Source organism: Fonsecaea pedrosoi, assembly GCF_000835455.1.
Source record: "Fonsecaea pedrosoi CBS 271.37 unplaced genomic scaffold supercont1.1, whole genome shotgun sequence".
In the NCBI taxonomy this organism is placed as follows: domain Eukaryota; kingdom Fungi; phylum Ascomycota; class Eurotiomycetes; order Chaetothyriales; family Herpotrichiellaceae; genus Fonsecaea; species Fonsecaea pedrosoi.
In genome coordinates, this window is record NW_013550615.1 from 487,562 (window position 1) to 501,021 (window position 13,460).

The window sequence follows — 13,460 nt, forward strand, 5'->3', positions numbered from 1 at the left end:
AGCCAGACAGACACACGACACCGCAGGTTCTTGTCTATTATAAGTCGATTCATGTTAAACACACAAGACTCATGTCTGTTGAATATACCTACCTATACCTGGACCCCTTTACCACAGTATTTTGATCGAGATGGTTGTCGACATTACCAACATCTCTCTGGCCAGTCAAGACAGCGACAATGGCTGTAGAGTCGTCGACACCGACGCTCTCATCGTTGGTACAGGCCCAGCTGGTGCTTCTTTGGCATGTTTTCTAGGATCACAAGGTAGGGAGAGTCGTCTTACTTTTACCTCTGGCATGTCCTGAGTCGATTATGTGTTATAGGAATACAAGGCATCCTCGTCGCCATTGCCTCGACTACGGCCGACACTCCAAGAGCTCACATCACCAATATGGCTGCCATGGGTAAGTACTGTGCTCTTTCTCCCAGAGACTTTCAGACTAAGTCGTAATCGGAATGCCTGAGGGACATTGACCTCGAGAGAGACTGCAAGCAAGTCGCAACCCCGAATGGGAGCATGCAGCACGTGAGATGGGCGCACTCGTTTGCCGGGGAGGAGTTTGGCAGGATGTATTCGTGGGGCAACGACCCGGAGCAGAAGGTGATCATCAAGTCTCAAAATTCTTACCACTTGACGCTGATCTTGTTTCATCTTTGGAAAGGGCGACTACGAGAAAGCCAGTCCCTGTGATCCTGTCGACTTGCCACAGACACTTCTGGAGCCCATCTTGGTCCGCTACGCGACACTTCACGGGTTCAAATGCCGGTTCGATACCGAGTTCGTCTCGTTCGTCGAAGACAAGGAAACCGGTCGGATCCTGGTGTCGCTGAGGGACAAGCTCAACGGGGTCGAATTCCAAATCCGCTGTCGATATCTGTTCGGCGCGGATGGGGCTCGAAGCCGCGTGGCGACGCAGATAGATTTACCGCTGATCCAGAGACCCGACAAGGGTATCGCGTACAACGTCGTGGTCAGGGCGGACATGGCTCACCTCATGGATGCGCGGATGGGCAACCTGCACTGGATCATGCAGCCGGACAAGGAACACCCGGACTGGGCGTGGATCTGCGTGGTGCGCATGGTGAAGCCGTGGGATGAATGGATGTTTGTCGTCTTCCCCGATCGAAAGGCTGCGTGGGTCGACCACAAACCCACCAACGAGCAATGGCTGGGCCGCATCAAGGAGTTTATCGGGGACGACTCTATCCCGGTTGAGATCCTCGGTGTCTCCAAGTGGCGGATCAACGACACTGTCGCGGAGCAGTACTCGAAAGGGAAGGTGTAAGTCTTTATAGGAGATTTCGAGAGGGTTGCTGTTATTGTTGAGCTGACACTATCACAGATTCTGCCTGGGAGATGCGGTCCACCGACACCCGCCCATGAACGGCCTTGGGTCGAATACATGTATTCAAGACGCCTTCAACCTCGGATGGAAAGTCGCATACGTCCTCAAAGGCCTTGCAGGGCCGGAACTACTCGAGTCATACAGCGTTGAGCGTCAGCCGGTAGGACAAGGTGTGGTTGCTCGGTAAGTTCATCTTCCAGCTTCTAGCTTCCAGCCCTTTCTGGATCGATCGCTACCAAAAAAAGAAACAGTGCCAATTGATTTGAGCAAACAGGGCAAACCAAGGATTTAACGACTATGGCCCGCTGTGGGACAACCTGGGCATTTTGGAGGACGACATCGAGAAGCGCAAGGAAATCTGGCACGAGTTCGCGCAGGATTCCCCACAGGGTCGCCGCCGTCGACAAGTCTTCCAGAAGACCCTGCACGCGACGAAATCCGAGATCCAGGGCCTGGGCATCGAGATGAACCAGAGATACACGGCACCTCACGCGGCAGTGTACACGGACGACGAGGAGTTCCAATCCCCACCGGCGTTCGCCAAAGACCCCATCCGCCACCACGAGCCGTCGACGTACCCCGGGTGTCGCGTCCCGCACGCGTGGCTGACGACGCTCGTGCCGGGGAAGAAGATCTCCACAATCGACCTGTGCGGCAAAGGCCGATTCACGATCTTCACCGGCATCGGCGGACGAGAGGCGTGGCGCGGCGCGGCGGAACGAGTTCGGCGGGAGCTGAAGACGCCCATCGACGTCTTTGCCATCGGCCACAGACAGGACTTTGAGGACGTCTATATGGACTGGGCCCAGCTCAGAGGGGTGGATGAGGACGGGGCCGTGCTCGTCAGGCCAGACCGGTTCGTCGCGTGGAGGAGCCAGAACGTCCCGGACGATTGTGGCGATAGATTGGTCACGGTGTTGCACCGTGTTTTGCGTCTTTAGATATCGTCGGTATTGGTGGAATACAATACAATACAATACAATATAACAGGAAAGGATGGAGCTAAACTTTTCTTGTTTCCCGCTTGTTTACCATTTGTGCCGACGGGAAGGAGGCTGCTTCACATGGCTAACACGTCTCGATGGAGGTGACCAATATACGCTGTACTCGGGACCATAAACTCTACACTCTACACTCCATACTTAGTACACTGCTTCCTGCTTCCTTCCCGAGTACTCAATACACTGGGGCCGCCCCAACCTGTCGCTACAAATCGCTCCTAGTTAGAACTATCAAGAAGTAGTAGTATAGTACCACATCAGGAAAAGAACTCGAACAGGCTGGGTTGGGTTGTACAAGTAAATGTACTTGTACTTGTAATCGTATCTACATCTCTATGGCACTGTCGTTCGATACCCAGATAGCTACTTACACAAGATAGTCCTTGGCAGGAACACGCACGGGTGCAGGTGGGAAAGGTCTACGAGGACAAGGACAAGTATCGCCGTGTCCGTGTTACGGGTACCGGACTACGACCTCCCTACCTACCTGCTTACCTACCTTGGTAGATAGGTAGGTAGATAGGTAGGTAGGTAATTAAGTGGACATGCGACTAGGTCTTTTTCTGATCGTGGATGGTTCTTCCAAGGACTCGGTAGAGGTCGCTAAATTACTCTGTCTGTGTAGGAACTACCGTATGTGGTATCGTCATGTGGGGAGACGTGGATGTTCACATTTTCGCATAGTTACCCATGTAATATCAACCTATGCCCTGTGCCTATGCCTGGATGAGGTAGCAGGGACCCGACCCGTACCATGTATACCATGTATGTATGGATGTGATACTAGACATAAAACACACACACACACACACGGCTGCTGACTGCTCGCTACCAAGTGGGGAGGCTGAAACTGAGTACCCAGGCCGCCCGGGCAGGTAATACACAAGTACCGAGTAAGCCTCACGAACTCGGGAGTGGTCCCGTCTACCCAGTGATCGTGTTCGTTACCCGATATCGTACCTCGAACAACGGCAGTGGACTTGGTGGTCTCTCTAATCAAACTTGTTTCCTTTTTTGACCCGTCATCTGTCGCCGCTTCACCATGGCAGATTATGGGGCTTGAGCTAGCTTTGCGCCTCGACGGAGGGGCCTACGTAAGGCGACCGGTAGAGGCAGCTGACATGACCTATGTGTGGCTTGATGCGAGAGATTTGACGACAGTGCAAAAGAGGCGTGATAGACCAAGTGACCACAGTGGATGTCCTCCATCCTTGCTCGGCAGATATCCTTGCTGCCCTCCAACCTCTAAACTCGCCGAACCAAGTGCATGAAGATGAAGTATTGGGTTCGTTGTATGGCGATAGGTCGATTAACATCCCTCAGAGGGAGAGAATGCGCCAGGACTCTCCTTTCACAACTTGAGCAGGCGCATGACATGGTCGTGAAAGTCCTGCATGCAAGTGTATCCACGCTCCCAGCACTTGGTGATGACCGGGCCCAAGGCCATGCCCTCTACAGACCTGAGGTCTGCGGGCTCCGGCCATCGTTGGTCTGAGAAGTAATCGTAATCAAAGACCTCCCACTTCTCGATAGAGTACAGGACACAGCCAATACCAATCATGTCGATCCAAAGGTCGTGCTGCGGCGGAGGGCACCCCCCGGGGTAGACGATGGCTTGGGTGAAGTCGCCGACCTTGGGCATCGCGCGGTGGACGAGGACGTTGTCCGTGTTGATGTCCTGGATCAGCACGTGGCGCGTGTAGATGTACAGCCACGTCGTTGACAGGAGTCGAATCATTTCGAAGCGGTGAGCGTCGCTGGGTCTGGGTTGGGTCGTGATGTAGCCGCACAGATCGCCGCCGTCTGCATATTCTAGCTTGAGCGCTCCTGTCTCCTCGTCTGGGCAGCCGTAGAATCTCAAGATTCCCTCGTGGGGTCCGAGAAGCTCATAGATGCGTCTCTCATTGTCGACGAGTCCGCGAAAGTGCCGATTCCCGGAGAGGTCTCCTGGATAAGATTTGGGTCGTTTGAGGACGAGACTTTGACCGTCGAGCTGGTAGACATCTGCGGCGTAGCCAGACGCCAAGTATCGACCCGCGGGTGGTACTATATATGACCCATCGATAGATGAAAATAAAGCCATGGTGAAGCTAGTAAGAGACGCAAGCTCATAGGAATGGTGGTTTGTGAAGTTGAGAAAGGGGGTGACAATTATTTTTCAGGAGATTGCTCCTGAAAGAATTCGAAACGCGACAGTGATTCGCGTGATCATGTGATACAGGGGGTAGCCTTGTGTAACCTCACGGAGAGATTGCAGGTATCAAGGGTGAAGAACAGCGTGGCAAGAGAGGCTGACAGTCGCTACATCGCCTTGGAAGCACTGCCAGTTACGTCTGGAGTGTGATATAAGTAGTCGATGGATGGCTAGACAACCACAAAACCAAGTAAGAAACATACCTGTTTACCATCTATAACGTGTTCAGGTAGGTCTCTTGCGAGTCTGTGGGGATGTCCCTATCATGTCGTACAGTCAGTCAGTCACATTGGCAAGCCAACTGACCAACCAGAGATTCAATTATGAGGCCATTCACGACACAAAGTTGTCCCGCAACCCGGCAAGCCCTCCACTCATATAAATGAGTGTCAGTGTGGCCAGAAATGAGCATCCAGCCAGGAAAACTACTCGAGTAAGCAGGGCAGCGACACTGCGCTTCTCTCTGCCCAAGGTCAACGCGAGGTTGTGTTTGTGCTTAAAGAAGCCTCTTTTCCTCTCAGACAATGTGGATGTCAAACCAGATCATGTCGGCGCCGTCCAACTTCTAAGCTGCCACCCTGGTGACCGATGTGCTCGCAGCAGAGCCTGAGCTGCCGCCACCGACTCCTCCGTCGTCTTTTTGTGTACCTAGGGGTGGTTTTTTCCGGCAGGTGGGACAGAGATTTCTGGAAAAGGAGCCGCGACTCATTGCCTTTGATGTTGTGGTTTTTGTGGCACATTCACGGCCGCTATGGCGCGCCGACTCGCAGGGGTAGGTTTTAGGCTCGGCTATGTCTTTTCCCGTGTGCCCACAGCCAAATCTGCCCTCCACCGGCATTTCAATCTGGCACATGCTGTCGGTGTGAGCTACAGCTGAGGTATCAGTATAATCATACTCAAATGCAACAAGATAGGAAGGCAAAATACAGTGTGGATGGACTAGGCTTTTGAGCTTTGCTGGATGTTTGAGAGATCAACCAAGCGATGGAAAGGTGAAACAGGTCTGCCACATCTTTCGCAGAGGGGGGTCAATGGGTGTGACGATAACATATAGACTTAGGCGGAAACAGCATCTGGCGTGGTTCCATTGCTGGTGTCGCACAAACCAACGCACGATGACAGGGGCTAGGAGGTGCTGCGCTGATGGTTGTATGCCATTGCTCCGACAGATGCAGCATCACGCGCCCGGTTGTGGTACATTCACAATCAGCTCTCACCCTCTGGCACCACTGGCATTCGAAGGAAGGGTCAGCAGGACGATCGAGCAAGCCTTTCATTCAGAGACAACGCATCGTTATTGACTTGGCTTCTGCGACATGTATAATGCTTGCATCGAGATCAGTATCGTGGCGTTCTTCCACTGGGATGTCTTCGTTCTTGGGCGTTTGAGGGTGAGGATGAGGCTGAGGTTGTGAGCGTGCCGAGATGCGCAGACTGTTGCCCCGTTGCAAGCTTCCATTTCGCCCTCTCTGCAGCGTATACGAATGGAGACGAGAGCCGCCTGTATGATATTCGACACAGCTCTACAAGAAGCACGAGCCTGACACGACAATATTTTCGGTGGTTCGTTGAATGTTCTTTTTGACTCGAATACTAGGTATTCGCATTATCTTGGCGCTTAGTCATGAGATTTTGAAAGCTAATCCCAAGAAGACTTAGCGTCATCGTGAGTAAAGCAGCATTGGCCGCATTCCCCAAATAGCAAGTCGAAAGACGCGGCCAGCTCGCCGACCCGGGTTTTTACGTGGCTCAACCCGCAATACGAGGTGCGAGCGAGGGGGGCATCTGGGGTCGCTAGGCATCCCTGGGGTATCTGGAGCTGGGGAGCCGGGGGGTTACCAGAAATGGAGTTTGCGACCCCCCGGCTCATGTGTGGGGGGTGGGTTCATCACCCCGACCTTCGAACAAGTCGGGCCGGGGGAGGTCCTTATGGGCGTGTGTGTATACTCGGGTACGTTGGTTAAGAACTTTCTATTATTTGGTAGATGGGGGGTGGGTGCTCAGAAGCAATTCACGGCGTGGTTGTAAGTAAGTAAGTAAAGCTCTTTGTTCTTGTTTTGTGGTCCTGCTTGTGAGCGAGCAGCTCTCTCAAGGTCACTTGTCTCTTTGTCTCCACGAGAACGATATCGACAATAGACATTTACAAGAAAGGCCAAGAAAATATCAAGGCCACAGGTTCGCAATAATGTTGGTCGACACAATCATCAACGCGGTTACATCCTCTCTCCATCCCGTGGCGGCCGTTCTCGCACTGCCTCTGGCTCTGGTTCTCCTCGAGGTAGCATGGATCATCTACGCCCGGAACTTCCATCCCCTGGCCGACGTGCCGGGACCGTGGCTCGCCTCCGTGAGTCGTCTGTGGGTGATGCGGCGGCTCAAAGTCGGGGACATGGACCAAGTCCAGCGCGACCTCCATCGCAGGTACGGACCGCTGGTTCGGATTGCGCCCAACGAGATCGCCTGCTCCGACCCCGAGGCCATCAAGGTTTTGTATAGGACGGCCGCGCCGCTGACCAAGACCGATTTCTATCCGGTCTGGGGAAACCCGCGCATGTCCAAATATGCAGACAACTTCTCCCAGGTCAACGAGAGACTGCACTCAGAGCGGCGGAGGATTGTCAACCACGTGTACAGCTTGTCCAACGTCCTGCAATCCGAAGCTTCCATCGACAGAGTCACGACAGTCATGGTGGAGAAGCTCACCCAGCTGGCTCAACGTGGGCAGGACTGTGACTTGGGCACCTGGATCCAGTGGTAAGTCCAACTCCAAACACGGTATCTGTGAGTCTCCGGCCAACACGTGTGGGACAGGTATACATTTGATGTCATCGGAGAACTCTTCTTTGGACGCATGTTTGGCTTCCTCCAGCAGGCCGCCGACTATCAGGCATGGATCGCTTCGTTGGACGCTCTTATGCCCGGCTTCTGTCAAGTCGCCGTCGCGCCCACGTATCTCCGACCGTTTATCCTCCTGTCTTCGCTGTTCGACTCGAAGATGAATGCAGCCATCAAATGCACGCAGACGATGGAGGTTGCAGCCCGAGAAGGCGTTGCACGAAGGCAGGCAGAGCTCGACCAGGGTTCCTCGACCTCCGACAGCCGGGACTTGCTGCAGCAACTCTTCAACATCCAGCGAGAAAAGGGCGAGAAGATGGATTTCTCCATGAGAGAGGTCGAGCAAGAAGCATACATTGCACTGTGAGTATTCCAGCCCTTATCTTTACTGCACATTGTGACTGGGCAGACTGGCTGGCTCCGACACCACGGCGATTGCCATCCGTTCCATTTTCTACCACATCGTCAAAGACCCGAAAGTCTACCAACGACTCCGCGCCGAGATTGACCAGGCCAATGCCGAAGGCGAGCTGTCTTTCCCGGTCAAGCACGCGCAGGCACTGAAACTCCCCTACCTGTGCGCGTGCATCAAAGAAGGCATGCGCATGCACCCCAGTGTGGGCCTGACCTTGCCGCGATTGATGCCCGCCGGCGGCTTACAGATTTGCGGCAAATACGTGCCTGAAGGGTATCGGGTTGGTGTCAACGCTGCTGTCATTCATTTCGACAAGAGAATCTTTGGCGACGACGCCCACCAGTTCCGACCGGAGCGTTGGCTCGACCCGGCCGCTGCTGCCAACATGGACAGATATATGTTCCAGTTCGGCTACGGCACCAGGACGTGTATAGGCAAGAATGTGAGTACTCGTCTCCCCTGATCTCTACGACGTACCTTTGAAGATGCCGAAAGAAAGACTCAAGTTGATCTCTCTCCCCCCAGATCTCTTTGGCAGAAATGCACAAACTTGTCCCTACCGTGCTCACCAAGTTGGATGTGGAATGGCGGGATGAGGGGAAAAACTGGTCTACCAAAAATCATTGGTTCGTTAAGCAGACTGGCATCAATGTCCGGCTGAAGTTGCGATCTTGATGGTCTGATGGCACAGAACCTTTTTGAAGGGAGCACGATACTCTGAAAGTCTCTCCCAGCGGGAAGAGACGTCATTAAAAACAACTCTGCAACTGCGAGCCATGCAGAGGGACACTGGGAGAAGCTTCTGGCATTTGTTCTTGCCACAGATCCGTCCAGGCGTTAGGTAGGATGTGACAGGAATGAACATTTGTAGAAGACGTCTCGGTAATTGAGGAAAGGCTTGCTTGTCATCATCACAGTCGTCAAAGTAAACCTAGCCATGGAGAAATCCGACTAAGAATGTACCGCAGTTGAGTCACTGTTGGCGGCTGGGTGATAAATTGATGAGCGAGGGTGGTGTTGTTCGCTCCAGTGATGTTAGCCCCGTGGAAGCCCCTGAGCCTCCAGGGTCCTGGTTTCGAGGGTCGCAAGACTCAGCGCGGCTTTATTCCGAGGCGGCATCATCTCGGCCGCGGGACTGATTGTGTTTCGCGACATAGCCGAGTTATCAACCCTTGGGTTCGTTGGGACTTTCCTCACCGCACATCGTACAGCATACAGCTGAGGCTTAGTGCAGACGGACGGACGGACGGTGGCATGCGGCAAGCCTGCGGAAGACTGTTGGTTGTAGGCTGTGAGGGAGAAATTGGTGCTACGGGCGTCCAGGAGATCATCCATAACCGTGTTCGAGTTGCCGAGTTTGCGGGAACGGAGAAAGAAGCGTGCCAGTTCAGTGTCTGATTGACTGAGTGATTGATTGCAAGTACAGGCGAGATCTCGCAGGCAGGAGTCATGGACCGAATGATGATAGGGAGAATATCAAGAGTCGCCATCCGTCGTGGGAGTTTGGCGACAAGGTCGAACCCTAGAGCTGGATGTCAATGCTTGCGAATGTCGACCAGGACACAGCTACCACCACGAAGTCAGGCTAAGAGCCTGTCTGCATCAGTCCACGGACGAGGATACAGTACACAACTCCCCAGAAAGTCCAGTCCAGATGCGATAGTTCAGACCTTCAAAAGCAGCAAGTCGATGGGGGCGACAGCGGCGGTCGCATTCCTCGCAGGCATAGCTACCGTCGGTCTGCTTGCGTCGTATGGAGGCGAGGTTCATGCCGAAGCTCCTCACAGCACCCAAACGCTGGCCACAAGGACGGCATCAACCCTCCCGCTCTCATCGGTGCAGCCCCTCCAATATGATCTGTCGGAGAAGAACCTGCACGAGGCGTACCAAGAATTTGTGGCTCTGTTGGGCGAGGAAAATGTGACTCTCAACGCAGGAGAGCGGCGCACGCGCTCAAGCACCGAGTGGTCGCCAGCGCCTCGCGCGGACGACATCCCATCCATGATCGTCTACCCGCGACACACCCAAGACGTGAGCCAAATCGCCCGGATCTGCCACGGGCGAAGAATCCCCATGATCGGCTTCTGCGGCGGGACGAGTCTCGAGGGCACCCTGGCCGCGCAGCACCAGGAGGTGTGCATCGACTTCAACCGCCACATGAACCGGGTGCTCGAGATCCGCAAGGGTGACATGGACGTCACGGTCCAGCCGTCGGTCGCGTACCAGGAGCTCAACGCGCTGCTGGCCCAGCAGGACATGTTCTTCCCCCCGGATCCCGGGCCGGGCGCCCAGATCGGCGGCATGATCGCGCAGGGCTGCTCGGGCACCAACGCGTACCGGTACGGGACGATGAAAGACTGGGTGCTGGGCCTGGAAGTCGTACTTGCAGACGGGACCATCATCCAGACCAGACATCGGCCACGCAAGTCCAGCTCGGGCTATGACTTGACTAGACTCTTCACAGGCTCCGAAGGCACCCTCGGGTTCGTGACCAAGGCGCACCTCAAGCTCACCAAGAAACCCGAGAACGTGCGGGTGGCCGTGGCCCAGTTCGCGAGCATCGACGACGCGGTCAAGATGGCCGTGCACACAGTCCAGAGCGGCAACCAGCTGGAGGCGATGGAGCTGCTGGACGATCTCAGCATGCACGCCGTGAACGAGGGTGGCTACTGTTCGGTGCGGTGGGCAGAAAAACCGACCCTGTTTCTGAAGATCAGCGGGTCGACGCCACAAGTCGTTGCGCAGCTGGCCCGACAGGTGGAAGAGACGGCGAGGGAGAGTGGCGCATCACTCTTCAAACTAGCAGCCACCGACGAAGAAGGTCAAGAGCTATGGGAGGCGCGAAAGACGGCCCTGTGGTCGACGCTGGCGCTCAAGAAGTCGCCCGACGACAAGTTCATCAGCGCCGACGCCTGCGTCCCGATTTCGAGGCTGGGAGACATTATTCGCGAGAGCCGGGAGAGGTTGACAGAGTCGAAGATGCTCGGATCGTTTCTTGGACATGTTGGCGACGGTGAGTGTTTTTATTTTTATCCCGTTGCGTAGACTGTCTCTTTCTCTTTCACCTTTCTCTCCCCTCTCCTCTCTTTTCTTCCCCTGTTTCCTCCCTCTCCCCTCCATCTGCCCCTCTGTCCTTCTGTCCCTCTAGATCTTGTCCTGACGCGCTCTGACATGACAAAGGCAACTTCCACGCCACGGTCCTCTACAACGCGCAAGAAAAGGCCCAGGCGCGCCAACTCATCTCCGACATCCAGCGCCTGAGCGTCGACATGGACGGCACCGTCTCGGGCGAACACGGCATCGGGCTCGAGTACCGCGACCAGGTGGTCTACGAGCTTGGCGAGGCGTCGGTCGACGCCATGCGGGCCATCAAGTTCGCGCTCGATCCGCTGTGTTTGTTGAATCCGGGTAAGATGATTCGTGTGGAAAAAGGCACATACGGAGGAGGAGGAGAAGGACAAAAGAGGTGATCAAAAGCACAACAAGAGGTGAATCTGTGTCCGGTAGACGTCGGCTGGACGAGGTATATGGTGCAAGGTGTAGAGCTCAAGAGGCTGGGTAATGGTGCTGCGTTATGTCGATACTACACTTCAGTTTGATATGCCATTTGTAGATTGTATATCCCAAGATACCTCTTTCAATTTACTACGTGGGTATACTAAGCATATATCTGGGAGCATTTTTACTCCTTTCCTTCTTCCACTACACGGCGCTTGTCAAGGTGCGTATGTAGCAAGCCCAAGTTCACAACCACCATCACACGAACCCTCCATTAGGGCTGTATGCCACTAAGCAATCCAGAACCAGAACCTCTCGAGGAAATTCCGCGGCTTCACCTCAGGCCAGGTTCCCTCCAAACGATCCGCCTCAGCCTTGCCACTCCAGAGATCCATCTCGCTCAGCCGGACAAACCGAGTCCGTTTCACCAGCTTGTACCCGAGAAACAGGGACGCGAAGATGGGGATGTCGATGTACGGCGGGACGAAGCTCTTTGCGCTGAAACGACCTGGGAAGAAGGCGTCGAAGCCGTTGAAGATGGCCACGATGGTGCAGAAGCAGACGGCAAAATAGGCCAGGAACGGCTGCAGGGGCGACTTATACGGCAGGGTATCACGCGAAATGCCGTTGTGGCGGAGGCCCTAGTGGAAGCGGATGTAGGTGATGCAGACGCTTGCCCAGACGATCAGGGTGCTGACGGCCGAGAGGTTCGAGATCCAGAAGAAGACGTCGGCCGACCGGGAAGAGACGTTCAAGTAGACCAGGAGGGATAGCAGGGCTGTGGCCGCCACGCAGCCGTAAGGGACGCCAAACTTCTCGAAACGCAGAAATGCCGGCGCACGGCCGTCCAGTGCCGTAGCGTAGAGGATGCGGGTCGAGGCGTAGAAGAACGAGTTCCCCGCCGACCATGCTGAGGACAGGATGACGGCGTTGATGATAGAGGGCAGCGCTGAGATACCGCCATTGGTGATGGCGATGACGAACGGACTCGCCGCCGCGCCAGGAGCAGAGCTGCTGATGGCGTTCAACAACCGCGGGTCCTTGGCCGAGACACACATGCTGACCAGGAAGATGGCCAGCACGTAAAAGATGGCGATGCGCCAAAACACGCGGCGGACGGCCTTTGGCACGTTTCTACGAGGATTCTCGCACTCCCCAGCGGCCACCACCACCATTTCGCTGCCCCCGTAGCTGAATGTGGCATTGATAAAGACCTTCCAGAACGCAAGGAACCGGCCTAGGGCTCCCGTCTCGAGGTATTCCAGCATCGGGCCCGGGTCGTCCCAATAGCGAAATCCGATCCTGTCGTGGTTTGGCGCGCCACCCAGGCTGATGATGAACATGAGCAGGAGCAAGCCCACGATCGTGGTGAGTTTGATAGCGCCAAAGACGAATTCCGCCTCGCCGTATATGCGCACAGGGAAGCAGTTGACGGTGACCATGGGTATGAATAAGATGGTGATCCACACGGCATTAGAGACGGCGTTGGGCCAATATCCTATCACCACGGCGGCAGCCGAGATTTCAATAGGCACGCCGATGGCGAACTGGTACCAGTAGTTCCAACCGAGCGTGAATCCCAACGCATCGTCGACGAACCGAGCCGCGTAGACAGGCACCGCACCCGGAAGGGGCAGGTAGGCAGCCATCTCGCCGAGACTGTTGATGACCGCGTAGAGGTTGAAGCCGGTAATGATGTAGGCCAGGAATGTGGACAGCGGTCCAGCGAGACTGAGTGCTTGACCACTGCCGACGAAAAGACCTGTACCAATGGCGCCGGAGAGGGCAAGGAACTGAATATGGCGCGACTTGAGTCTCCGTTCCAGAGTGCCGACGTTCTTCTGCTCATGCTCAGCGTTTTTCAGATCGTCAATGTCGTCCTTTTCATCGTGCTGTCTCTCCGTTTGCTGCGTTTCGACGATGGCGGCTTCAGTCAGCTTCCCAGCCTCCATGTCCTTGGGTTCGTGTGCCATCGTGTGCGGTCTCGTCGAGTTAGTTGCACATCTAGCTTTTCGTCCCTCGAGGTAGGCGATGGAAACACCCTGCAGAGCAGTCCATGATGTGTAGTATGGTAGACCATCTCACCATTGAAGGAGGAGGCACGGACATGAGCGTCTTCATGGTAAGTCGTGCCATTTAGGCGGATACTACCTTGACCAAAGTGGACGT

The 13,460-nt window shown here is 55.0% G+C and overlaps 5 protein-coding genes across 5 annotated transcripts; 3 read left to right on the forward strand and 2 right to left on the reverse strand.

Moving 5' to 3' along the window:
- Positions 1 to 130: 130 nt before the first annotated feature.
- On the forward strand, positions 131 to 2,289 carry Z517_00157 (uncharacterized protein; the record flags this gene model as incomplete). The annotated part of the gene is made up of 6 exons (XM_013433123.1): positions 131 to 266; positions 326 to 410; positions 468 to 603; positions 665 to 1,284; positions 1,346 to 1,531; positions 1,623 to 2,289. 6 exons carry the CDS (start codon positions 131 to 133, stop codon positions 2,287 to 2,289), a joined length of 1,830 nt encoding a protein of 609 aa, XP_013288577.1.
- A 1,411-nt stretch (positions 2,290 to 3,700) lies between these two features.
- Z517_00158 (uncharacterized protein) lies at positions 3,701 to 4,432 on the reverse strand (the record flags this gene model as incomplete). Its single annotated transcript, XM_013433124.1, has 1 exon — positions 3,701 to 4,432. One exon carries the CDS (start codon positions 4,430 to 4,432, stop codon positions 3,701 to 3,703), a length of 732 nt encoding a protein of 243 aa, XP_013288578.1.
- A 2,296-nt stretch (positions 4,433 to 6,728) lies between these two features.
- Positions 6,729 to 8,468, forward strand: Z517_00159 (uncharacterized protein; the record flags this gene model as incomplete). Its single annotated transcript, XM_013433125.1, has 4 exons — positions 6,729 to 7,297; positions 7,355 to 7,741; positions 7,788 to 8,235; positions 8,319 to 8,468. The coding sequence occupies 4 exons, from the start codon at positions 6,729 to 6,731 to the stop codon at positions 8,466 to 8,468; spliced, it is 1,554 nt and encodes a 517-aa protein (XP_013288579.1).
- An 873-nt stretch (positions 8,469 to 9,341) lies between these two features.
- Z517_00160 (glycolate oxidase, subunit GlcD) lies at positions 9,342 to 11,263 on the forward strand (the record flags this gene model as incomplete). The annotated part of the gene is made up of 2 exons (XM_013433126.1): positions 9,342 to 10,806; positions 10,974 to 11,263. The coding sequence occupies 2 exons, from the start codon at positions 9,342 to 9,344 to the stop codon at positions 11,261 to 11,263; spliced, it is 1,755 nt and encodes a 584-aa protein (XP_013288580.1).
- A 318-nt stretch (positions 11,264 to 11,581) lies between these two features.
- Positions 11,582 to 13,264, reverse strand: Z517_00161 (uncharacterized protein; the record flags this gene model as incomplete). The annotated part of the gene is made up of 2 exons (XM_013433127.1): positions 11,582 to 11,932; positions 11,963 to 13,264. The coding sequence occupies 2 exons, from the start codon at positions 13,262 to 13,264 to the stop codon at positions 11,582 to 11,584; spliced, it is 1,653 nt and encodes a 550-aa protein (XP_013288581.1).
- Between the last annotated feature and the right edge of the window lie 196 nt (positions 13,265 to 13,460).